This window comes from Zalophus californianus, chromosome 11 (assembly GCF_009762305.2).
Source record: "Zalophus californianus isolate mZalCal1 chromosome 11, mZalCal1.pri.v2, whole genome shotgun sequence".
In the NCBI taxonomy this organism is placed as follows: Eukaryota; Metazoa; Chordata; class Mammalia; order Carnivora; family Otariidae; genus Zalophus; species Zalophus californianus.
The window spans coordinates 69,638,224-69,650,799 of record NC_045605.1 but is presented as its reverse complement, the minus strand read 5'-3'; the positions used below and the strand labels follow the sequence as shown (position 1 = coordinate 69,650,799).

Below are 12,576 nucleotides of genomic sequence, written 5' to 3'. Positions count from 1 at the left end.
TGGCACAAATTTTCCTAATTCACATTGGCCTTTATCTTTCACATTTTATATCCCTACCAGCTTATTACCCACATGAACAAAGTATTGCTACCAAACTTTACTGAAGAATGAAAGTTCTTAACAGCATTAAGCAAGTTGAGCAATGACAAAATTATATGTTAACGTAACATCAGATTCCTTTTAAAAATATATCCACATCTTTCCAGCTCATTCAGTCATTTAACAAATATCTGAGAGCCTCCTATATGGTAGAAAATGTGCTGGGTTTAACAATGGAGAAAAAGATACTATCCCTGCAACTCAACAAACCTAGTGACTAGTAGAGAATACAAACACGTGCTCATTGCTAAAACATGAAAAAAACACAGTGCTTCAGAAATACATCTCTAATGCTACTGATTTGCTCCAAAAACCTTCACTGAGTGCCCTGAACTAAGGTGGAATGGGTATATCTGGAGAAAGGTAGGCAGATTTAAAACTTTATTTGGAAATAAAGATCCAAGTAAAGTGTGAATCAGAGGGGAAAGCAAATAACAGTTATTCAGGAGCTCTGATATTTTCAGGCATAGTGGTACGTGTGTGATGATTAATTTTATGTGTCACTTGGCTAGACTATCTACGGTGTCCAGCTGTTTGGTCAAGCGCCAGGCTAGATGTGGCTGTGAAAGTGTTTTTCTGAGGTGATTAACATTTAAGTCAGTAAACTGAGTAAAGCAGATTACCCTCCCTCCTCGTGTGGGGGCCTCATCCAATTGGTTGAAGGCCTTGAAAGGAAAGACTGAGGTCCTCCAAAGAGGAAGGAATTTTGCCTCCAGGCAGCTTTCAGATTCAGGACTGCCATATCAACTCCTCCTAGAATTTCTAGCTGGACAGTCTGCCCTGCAAATCTCAAACTTGCTAACCCTCACAATACTGCAAACCAATTCCTTAAAATAAGCCACCTCTCTCGCTCTCTCTCTCTCTGTAAATACATATACACACATTCTATTAGTTCTCCTGAGAACCCGAATACAATGTGTTATTTTATTTAATACAATGTGTTATTTTCATCACCTTGTGAGTTAAGTAGTATTTTCATTTTCCCATGTGGGGAAAAAAAACTACTGGAAAAAAAAAAAGGCTAAAAACTTGATTTAGTTAACACAGTTGACACTGGGAGATCATACTCCTTTCTGCAGAGCTGCCTCTACTGTTCTATCAGACTGGTTTATGTAGAGGTTCCCATAATTTCATACAGTGTTAGAGCTGAATGGGAATTTTTTTTTTTTAAATCTGGCCAGCCAATTTAATGTTTCAGAAGAGGAAACTGGTGAGGACCAGACAAGAAGGGTCTTGCCTGTCATAATGATTAGTTACTAACCGGAAACTGAGGTTCCAATTTCTAGCCCTCTTTTCTCTAATTATACTAGTGAGTGTCCAAAATCCTGACAGATGGGCTAAGAAGAATAAAGGGTTACATGATCTTAGGGTAGAAATTTGATATGACAGAGAAAAACCTAGCAACGCTTAAAAAAATGCTTTCTACGATATAGATTCACCATTTTAATTTAAACCTTTTTTGGTGTGAAATATAACACACATACAGAGAAGTCAGAATGGGAATGCTCACCACTCAACTAGACATAAAGCATGGCCACAGCCCAGGACCCTGTCCTGTAGCCCCACTTCTTCTCATGAAAGGAAATCATACTTTGACTTGTATGGTATTGTTTTTCTTGCCTTCCTCTATATTTATACCATGTAAGTACGCAGTTTTTAACAATTTAGGTTAGTTTTGCCCTTATTTTTTAACTTTATAAACTGAGTTAGACAGTAAATATACATGCTTCTTCTATGCCTTGCTTACATTTTAAAAAAGATATTTCCAGGCAGTTGGGTATGATCGCAGTTCTCCGATTTTCAAGGCCGTATAAAATTGTACTCATGAAGATAGCACAATTTTATTTCTCTCTTCAAGTACTGAACTGCCAAATTGTCTTCCAAAGTGGTTGAAGCATTTCGCTTTCCCATCAATGTGTCAGCGTTCCCACTTTGGAACATTTTTACCACTTGTTCTTGTCTGTCTTTAAAATTACAGGCTTCACAGTGGGTATGAAGTCTTGGGTCAGTGTGGTTTTGATGTGCATTTCCCTAATCATTAAAGATACTGAACATCTTTTCGCGTGGTATGGGCCACTGGTGTATCTTCTCTGGAGAAATATCTTTTTTAATGAGGTCATTTGTCTTTTTATTATTGAGTTGTAGGACATCTTTGTATATTCTGGATACCAGGTCACTATCAAATATATAATTTGCAAATATTTTCTCCATCCTGTGTCTTTTCACTTTCTTTAGGTGTCTGTAGCAATACAAATGTTTTTAATTTTAATGAATTCCAATTATCAGTTTTTCTCATTCATGAACTGCGCTTTTGCTGTCATATATTAGAATGCTGTATTCAACACCCAAAGTCACAAAAATTTTGTTTTCTTCTACTAGTTTTAAGCTTTAACTCTTACAGTTGAGTCTATGATGCATTTGTGTTAATTTTTGAGTATGATAACAGGTAGGATTCCAAATTCATTCTTTTTCCTGTGTATATCCAGTTGTCTCAACACCATTTGTTAAAAACACTGTTTCTTCCCCATTGAATCATCTTGGCACCCCTGTTGAAAATCAGTTGACCACGTAAGGACTTATTTCTAGACTCTCAATTCTATCCCATTGAGATGGAATATCCTTATGCCAGTACCAGTCTTGATTACTATAACGTGGTAATAAGTTTTAAATTTCAAAGTGTGAGTCCTCCAATTTCTTCTTTTTTATTAAAAATCACTTTAGCTATTCTGGGTCCCTTGAATTTCCATATGAATTTTATTTTATTTTGTTAAGATTTTATTTATCTCTCTTTATGAGAGAGAGAGTGCACATGTTGAGGGGGAAGGAGCAGAAAGAGCGGGAGAGGCAGACTCCCTGCTGACATGGGGCTCAATCCCAAGAGGAGATCATGACCTGGGCCAAAGGCAGACACTTAACAGAGCCACCCAGGCGTCCCTCCATTTGAATTTTACGATCAGCTTGTCAATTTCTGCAAAGAAACCATCTCAGAACTATGTAGATCCTGTTTTCTCTGACTGTGTAGCCACTGAGTTCTTTGCTAGTTGTTGTTGTTTTACCTTTAAGTTCTTGATTTATTTTTTAAGCTTGACTTCCTGTAAATCACCCATGGATCAGAATAATTTTGTTGTCAATCAATGATGAGTCTGAAAGATTTCTTTAAATGTCTTGCCTAAATGTCAACTGTAGAAGAGAATCTGTTGAAAAAAACACACTTCAAACTTTAGTTTATGAAACAGCCTTGGATTTCACGTCCTGCTTGTGAGAGGCGTCTAGGTCAGCTCCACGTGAGTGACTGGGGTCTTCTCCTACGCACGTGCACAGCCTCGTAGACCCCCCCAGGAATCTCTCAGATGTTCTCAAGTTCCCTACGGTCATTGACTAGTATCCAGGATTTCCTTTTAAATTCCCAGGTAGCTCATTTGCCACCACTGAAATCACAGCCTTAGGCAGTCACAAGGCTGCCTGGCACAAGGTTTGGGTCTTGTGTTTATTTTTTAGAGAGCTGAGCTCTGAGTCCAAATACCCGCAATACCCAAATACCCACGGGGAATAGAGATTTCCCAAGGAGCTTCAAGGTGGGACAAGTTGTTTACTATATACTCTCAGTGGAGTCCTAAAGGAGGTCAGATCTCCCTGATGATAGCAATGTTACCTGCTTTTAGCAACAGTGCCACTGAGGAAGAAAGAGGGGATGGGGTAGCCCCCAAATAAGATGTCACAGGACCCACGGTCTTACCCAGGCTCAGCAGTCTCTCTTATACAGAGGACTTGTAGTTTTTTTCTCAGGCTTTTGTTAATTCCCAATGTTGTGAAATGGCTGAGTTTCACTTTTTGCCTTTTTGTTGATTTTAGCAGGACAGTGAGTTTAGGGAGATCTTCTCTCTGCCGTTCCTGAAGTCAATCTCTATTTAGGGTTTTAATACTTTGAAACTCACTGAGACTTGTCTCATAGTCCAGCAAATGGTCTACTGTCCTCCATCTTGTGTGTATTCTTGGAAAACATATTCATCCTGGGATGGCTGAATGTAGTGTTTTGCAGTCAATTAGGTCAAGTCAGTCAAGTCATGTTGCTCTAACCTTTCATATGTCTATACTAATATTTTGGTCTGCTTATTCTACTAATGAGAATGGGGAGTTAAAATCTCCAATTACGAATATGGATTTCTCTATTTTCCCTTTAGTTCTGTCGATTTTTAACTCATGTATATGATAGCTCTGAGGTCAGACCTACCTGCATCTTTGGATTTAGAGTGTGCATCTTGTAAAGAGCATATGCTTGAGTCTTGTGTTGTTAGCTGCCTGACAATCTTTGTCATTTAACTGGAGTGTATTTTCAATTTTTTGTTGAAATCTGGATGTTTTAAAAATATGCTTAACAATTCTGGCAGATCCCTGCCTCTCCCCCCAACCACAAAGTGTATGTTTAATGTGATATAGTGTTCAATCCACTATCTTGCTATTTCTTTTTTAGTTGTTCCTTCTTTTTGTCTTTTATCTTTTCTTGGATTCTTTTGGATTATTTTTTGTTTTTTAAAAAATCATGCCAATGTTACCTCCTATATTCATTTTTTTATTTATACCTTTTTCTTTCATTCTTTTCGTTGTCACTCTGGATACTACAGTGTGCATCTTTGAAGTATTACTTTCTCTCAAACTTATACTTTTTACTACTTTTACTAGTTTAAATCCATTTACCCCTTTTCAACCCTTTATAAGCCCTTGTTACCATATATTTGACTCCTTCATATATTACGCATGCTAAAAGGAAGTTATTATTGTGTTTTTAAATCAATATTCACTTACATTCACCCACGTATTTAGGCTTACTAGTGCTTTTCATTCATTCCTGCCAGTATATGCTTTAGTGTGGACCATTTTCCTCCTACCTAAGCTACTTCCTTTGCTGAATCTTAGTATTACAGGTCTACCAGCAATAAATTCTATCAGCTTTTGTCTGTATGAAAAAATACATTGCTTTAATTTTTCAAAAGATATTTTCATTAGATAAGGAATTCCAGGTTGGCATTTTTCATTTTATTTTTATTTCATTTCATTCAGATCTGAGTTTCTAACCTATATCACTTTTCTTCTTCTCTTTAAAGAACTTCTTTCAATATTTCTTGTTTAATATTTCTTGTCTGTCAAGTCTACTGGCAACAAGTTCCTTCAATTTTTATTTGTCTGAGAAAGCCCTCCTTCATTTTTGAAGTAGAATTTCAAAGGGTACAGAATTCTAGGTGGGTGTTGTTTTTTCCCCCCTTCTCAATACTTGAAATGTTTCACTCCACTTGAATGGTTTATGAAGGTTAAGTCTGATGTCATTATTATTTTCGTTCCTCTATAGGTAAGTTGTTTCCACCACCACCCCCCACTGGCCTTTTTAAGAAATTTTTATCTTTGCTTTTCTGTAACTTGAAAACAATATGACTAGGTATTTTGATATTTATCCTGTTTGGTGTTCTGTGAGCTTCCTGGATTTATGGTTTGGTGTCTGATATTAATCTGAGAAAATTCTCAGTCATTACTGCCTCAAATATTTCTTTTCTTCCTTCTTGCCTTCTTTTTCTGGTATTCCTTTTGTAGTTGTCCACAGTCCTTGGATATTCTGTTCTTTCAGTCTTTGTTTTTCAGTTTTGAAGATTTCTGTTGACATATCCTCAAGCTCAGAGATTCTTTCTTCAGCTGTGTCCAGCCTACTCATGAGCCCATTGAAGGCATTCTTAATTTCTGTTACAGTGTTTTTGATTGTGAGCATTCATTTTTGTTTTATTATTTAGGATTTCCACCTTTCTTCTTGCATATTATCTACTTAATCCATTAGAGCCTTTGGCATATTAATCATAGTTGTTTTAAGTTCCCAGTCTGACAATGCCGACATCCCTATCTGATTCTGATAGATTACTCTATCTATCCAAATTGTGCTTTTACCTTTTGGTACGCCTTGTGATTTCTTCTTGATAGCCAGACATGATGTACCAGGTAAAAGACACTGCTGTAAATAGGCCTTTAGTAAAATGGTGCTGAGGTCTGAGGGAGAAGTGTTGTCTAGTCCTGTGATTAGATCTCAGTCTTTCAGTGAGCCTGTGTTGCTGCACTAAGAACTTCACAAGTGTTTCTCAGGTTGTTTTTGTTTGTTTGTTTGCTTGGGGGTTTTGTTTTTGTTTTTTGCCTCTCCCTTTGGTGGGAGAATGACTAGAGCTGACTGAAGTTGAGTATTTCCCTTCCCCCAGGTTAGTCAGGCTCTGATAAATCCTCTGATCTCTCCTGAGGGCAGCCTTGTTAAGAAGAGGAAAAGTGCTCTGGTGTATTTAAACATGGTTCCTTTTCCTTGCCCCCTGATAGCAGCATTTTCTCCACTATTTCTGAAAGGATCTGGTCAAGCTCCTGGAGGTGAATCTCACAAAATTGTGGTGGGCTCCTTATGACTGGGTCTCCCTGAAGTTTTTAATTCTCAAGAGTTATCCTCCAGCAATTTGCCAGATAGTTCAGTTCAGGCTTTCCTACCCCAGCATTGGTTCCAGGCAGTGGTTCCAAGTTGCTCCTTGTGAGTCTCTGCTCCAGGAAGTCATTACTTCCTGTATTTGCCTATCTCACCAGTCTTGGAAGAACCCACTGCCCTGTTTCCCCACCTCTCTCACAGATCCTAGAAGAGTTGATTTTTTAGTCTGTTCAGATTTTTACTTATTAGGACAGAATGACGGCTTCTAGGCTCCTTAACATGCAGAACCAGAAGCCTTAAGTATTCTGTTATCTATATATTTTTTCCCTGTCTTTCAGTTTGGATATTTTCTATTTTTATGTCGTGTCCAATCCGTTCTTAAACCATCCTATAAGCTTTTAATTTAATCAACCACATTTCTCAGTTCTAAACTGTCCACTATTTCTTTTCTGTGTGTTCAGTTCTGTGTTAAAATTATCAACCCATTTTTGTCCATCTTTCCTTCTATTTCTTTTAAAACATCATTATTTTAAAGACTTTGTTAAATCCAACATCAATATCTTATGTAGATCTCCTTCTAGTGTCGGCTTTTCTTATCAATAACATGTTCCTGCCTCTTCATGTTTTACTGATTTTTATTTTATATACAACAGCATAAAAGAACTTTGTAATTGTATGTATATTCCATTACCAGATGTAATGTACTTTAAAAGTAGGTATCAGGGTTCTTCTGTTATTGCTACGTTGTATCTGTATCTTTCATCTAAAATATTTTGAAGTGTTCTATAATCTTTTGAGTTAAGGAAAATTCCCTAATTAGTGGGAGTGGGTGAAATGGGTGAAGTGGGTCAAAAAGAACAAACTTGTAGTTATAAAATAAATCAGGGGGCTGTAATGTACAGCATGATGACTACAGTTAATAATACTGGACTATATATTTGAAAAGTGCTAATAGAGCAGATCTTAAAAGTTGTCACAGGAAAAAAATTTGTGACTATGTATAGTGACAGATGTTAACTAGACTCACTGGAGTGATCATTGTGCAATACACACAAATATCAAATCATTGTTGTACGCCTGAAACTAATATACTGTTATATGTCAATTATACCTTAAATAAATAAATAAAGTGGGAAAAATTCTATTAGAATGACTTACTAGGATATAGTCAGGTTTTTTCTACTCTCACAGTAAGGTAATTGCCACACTGCAAAAGAATACCCTTTCCATACAATTTTCCCTTGTTCTAGATATGTGAATCTGGGGATCTGCAACTACTCAGGTTAGTTAAGTAGTTCTGTATTTTATCCCTGAATCCCTAGTGCCTAACAAAGTGCCTGGTACACAGTGGATGTTCAAAAAGCGTTACCAATGAATGAGCAAATGGTCAACTAATAGCCAATCCAAACTGCTTAATCGTGTTAACTTAGGACACATAAAATGGTATTCAAAATTAGCTCTAAATGGATAATGAAAAAATTGTGCACTACCAGATACTTTGAGACCTCCCACATTTAAATCATAAAGAATGACTTCTTACCAGCTCTTCTCAGACCTACATGGTGAGTTAGGGATACAGAAGATGACCTTTGCTTCGGGATTGTCAGTAGATTTGAACTAAAAGGCCCATTTAGATAGGATCCTTGACTAAAAGGGAAAGATAACAGATTAAGAATTTTAAAGCCATGGGAAATTTCCTCTTTTTTATTCATGATCTTCAGTTCAACTAGGAAACATATGCTTATACATTCAGAGTTTAGACATCTATCTAGTACTTAAAGCCTAAAGCAGGGGCCAGCAAATGCTTTCTGTAAAGGACCTAGTAAAAACTTTTGGCTTTGCAACTACTCAACCCTGCCTGTAGCATAAAAACCAGCCACAAATAATAATAAACAAATAAGTATGATTGTGTTTCAGTATAATTTTATTTGCAATAAACAAAAACAAAACAGTTATGGACTATATTAGGCCCACAGGCTGTATGTAGTTTGCTGAACCCTGGTATAAAGCAGGTTATCAATATTATCTGGAGGACTTCTTAGAACACAGATGGCTAGTTCTACCCCCAGGATTTCTGGTTCAGTAGGTCTGGGGCAGGGCCAGTAATCTGCATTTCTAATAAGTTCTTAGGTGATGCTGACATTGCTGGGTCCAGGGATCTCACTGAGAATCACTGGCCTAATAATACAGTTTTCATTATTTCCTGCTCCCTCTCTTCACAGCTATTGACTACCCATTAACTCAGTCATTTCCTGTAACTGAAATATTTATTGTAGGTTTTAGAGCTCTTATGAAGAAATTAAACATAGGTAGGCAATCACACACTACAGCAATGTGATATGTAAAATGCAATTTAAGATTATATATCTGAAAGCTTTCCAGTGCCAAGCATGTATTAAGTACACCATAAATTTTACATTTTCTTCGATATTCACTAGCCTGTTCTCTTCTGTCAACTCCTCATGTGGGCACTTCACCACAGGCTCAAGGACAAATCTAGATTCTCTACTTTTCACTCAGTATTTTTTAGCATAGGGCTAAGTTCTCAATAAGCTCTTCTCCAACTGCTTCATCTTTTCTGTTCTTCCCTACCCCGTTACTCATGGAAGGCCTATTTTTTCTGTGACCTAAAAGGTTTTTGTTCATGTCTCTATTACATTTATCCATAGTGTATTATAATTTCACTGCTTACAGATTCTTTTCCCTCATTATTTTGTGATTTTCTTTACGGGCTCTAACACATCTCTACATTCCCGGTGGATATAGCACAGTGCCTGATACAGGTGTTCAGTAGATATTGGAATAATGTGGAATAAATGGATGATCTCTTTAGGTTCCTAGTCTCAATTTCTTAGAGAATAGATCATTTTTGCTCCCCAATTTTGGGCGAACGGACTCTTTTTCTTTCACTAACTCTTGCTTTGAGGCTCTCCTTGGATGTTTTTCTAGAAATCTAGTTTGTTCTATATCCCCATGGGAGAAAAAAATTCTGTATTACAAAAAGAGAAGGCACATAAAACCAGTTAGTGACCATTAAACTTACTTATTGACATTAACAAAAATTATAACACCAGCACTATTTTAAGTATCTAGTATGTACCATTCACTGTTTTAGGTAGTTTACATATGTTTATCTTTTTTAGTCTCCTGTTTAACAGATAAGGAACGGAGGCATCAAGAGGCTAAGTAATGTCCCCCCATTCACACAGCTAAAATTCAGTGGCAGAGCTAAAATTCAACCTCTAATTTCTTTGACTCTAAAAAGAGAAAGCATTTATTTTCTACCTATTTTTAAAAGGTCTTGCCCACACCTTCCACAAAACAATTCTGATTCTAGCTTTGTGTGTTTCTCCATCTGTAAAATTAGAGATTTAGATGTAAGGCTTTTTTTTTTTTTTTTTTTTAGTGTTAGGGGTAGAATTTATTGACTCATCAGTTGCATAAAACACCCAGTGCTCATCAGATCATGTGCCCTCCTTAATGCCCATCACCCAGTTACCCCATCCCCCCCCCTTCCCTCCTAGAGGTAAAAACTTCTAACATCTAACTTTTAGAGTCTATCATATTTTATTCTCAAGCCAGTAGTAATGATAATTTGATGATGTGACAAAAAGAGGCAATGCAAATAATACCCCCCAATAAACTCATGTCCCTGCTTGTGCTCAACTGTTCTTTGTACTTGAGTACTCCTTGCTCACAAGTGGGGGAGACTAGGGAAGCACTTAAGAATACCACTCAGGGCTATATTCAAACAGAAAAATCTGTGTACTCTACCAAAGTTTACTCCCTGATTAATATTCAAAACAAAGATAAGACTTTCTCCTTTTCAAAACAGACCCACTGCACTGCTCCACAGTTTCCCACCTTGATCCAGGGTCTTCTAATACTTGAAGTATACTATACATTCAGTTAGCTGTTTAGAATTGAGAGGTACAGGTCAAATTACAGGTTTTCAGCTCAGTTCTACAATCGTCTAATTAATTTCTGGCCTACAACCAGATAAATGTACACTCCAATGAGATTACATAAAATATGGAAGAAAGCAGAGGACAAGAAGGTTAGGAGTCTCAAGGTTTATAACAGATGGTAGGAGGGTGACTGAAGTCAGATTTGGAAATCATTACAAGAGACTGTCAAAAGTTAGGGTCACAGAGTTAAGCCATATATTACGAGCTGATTTTTAGATAACCAATGCAAATTACCTTGATAAGGTTTGTATCATCTTGTGTGGGTGTGTGAGAAGCTGTATAAACTTGTTGGCAGTATGATGTCTAGATTCACAGAGCTATTCTCTTGAGAAACTGAGTGAGATGACAGCATTAGCCCTCTTGAATCTCTGCAGTTCAAATAGCGTCCAGGCATTGGTATAAATCTCTAATAAACTATGAGACACAGAATTGAGAAGCTGGTTCCTAGTACATTATTTAGGGAACATAGTTCCCAACAAATTATTAGACTGAATTACAGAGCAGTTATGGAGATGAAGGATGAATTGGGGAAGAGGTTGAAAGCAAGTCTCTTTAGTGTAGGAGTAACTACAGTTGATAGCCCAGGGAGTTTTGGAAAACGATTTGCCTATTTTTCTCCAGGGAAAGTCTGTTCAAAGAAAGTGAGCTGTGAGCTCTAAAATGTGTTCTGTTTGTCCACAGGGAGGGATGGGTCCTAGCAGTCAGTACAAGGATACAAGTTTAGCCATTTTTTAACCATAGCTACTAATCCTAGAACTCAGAGGTGGGCAATCCAATTGTCAGCTAACCCAAAAAAGCATTATTCCACAGCTCCTAGAACTTCCTGACCAGAGAACCTTCTGCTAAAACTTCAGCAGAAGGCAGCATCCACTGTCATAATCCAATACGGACACTATACTCCTGCAGGACATTTACTGAGCAGCTGTTTATCTTCAAAGATCCATTTTAATGCAATTGAACTCATCACAGCAATCAAGCAGGCCTCAAAAGGGCAGTAATGACTAACACACCGTAGAAAGTGAACGTGCCATAAGAGAGACAAAGAAAAGCTGTTAAGGAGATTCCGAGGTGAAACAGATTACTTCTTGGAAACCAGGGAAGGAGGAGATCAGGGTGTTATTCTTAAAGTGAGGAGACCTGTTCCAGGGAGAGACAACAACTACCAGGGGGCACAGAAGCGGACAAATGGAGGGAACAGCAGAGAGTTACTCTTGACTGGAGTTTCAAATAAATAGAGAAAGACTGATGTATTTTGGTGTTGTAAAGTAACGGCCCTCTTAATTAAAATTTCAAGTTCCTGTAAGAGATGAAAAGTGATAAACTCTTCAGGGTAGATAATACAGTGGCTGTTCTTCCTTGTGGTTTTCTTCCTTTAGATTCCTTTTATCACAGCTATCGTAGGGTTTATAATACTTCACTTTTTTCTCCAAAGCATGAAGAAAAGCAAAATTAAATCCTATATTACTCTTTACTCAAACAAGGTGAGCTGGAAACTGTAATTCAGCTTAATTTTCAAAATGAGTTAAACTAAAAACGAAATTATCAGAAAAAGGTCAAGGAAGAGTTTAGCGCAAGTCACATATCTGCTGTTTTCACCTAGAGAGCTTTCCAAGTCATTTTTCTGTTCTCATTCTTTGCAAGACTGCTCATGTCTTTTAGTTTGTTTAAATATTCCAAGTAAAGGTGCAGCTTTGTCATGAGGGAATAACAGGGTTTCAAATCCCAGCCTAAGGATTTGGGCACTATTCTATAGGCATTGGTAAAGGGTCCAAAACGTAATGACTAGAAAAACTGAATAATCAAGCTTCTGTTTAAGGAAGATTTGTGGTGGAAGGGTAGGAGATGGATCAGGCAGTGAAGGATATGAGAAATGGAAAGGCCAATTAAGAGGACAGTAGCTCAGGTAAGGAATAAAGAAAGCATGAAACAGTGTAGGCAAAGTGATAAAGGAGAAGAGGGAGCAGAGAGGAAGCGAGATGCAGACACAGGCCTGACAACTGGTATCTAAGGGATAAGTAACAGGAACAGGACGCAAAGATAACGCCAAGTTTTCTAGTTAAATCCATTTTT

General features: G+C 37.3%; 1 protein-coding gene across 1 annotated transcript in view; it reads right to left on the bottom strand.

Annotated features, from left to right (window-relative positions):
- The window catches only part of PDE3B (phosphodiesterase 3B), a 164,429-nt gene that overhangs the window by 37,377 nt on the left and 114,476 nt on the right, over positions 1-12,576 (bottom strand). The window contains exon 6 of the mRNA XM_027577888.2: positions 8,079-8,185. Within this exon, the coding sequence (XP_027433689.2) occupies positions 8,079-8,185 (107 nt within the window). The remainder of the gene's footprint in view (positions 1-8,078; positions 8,186-12,576) is intronic.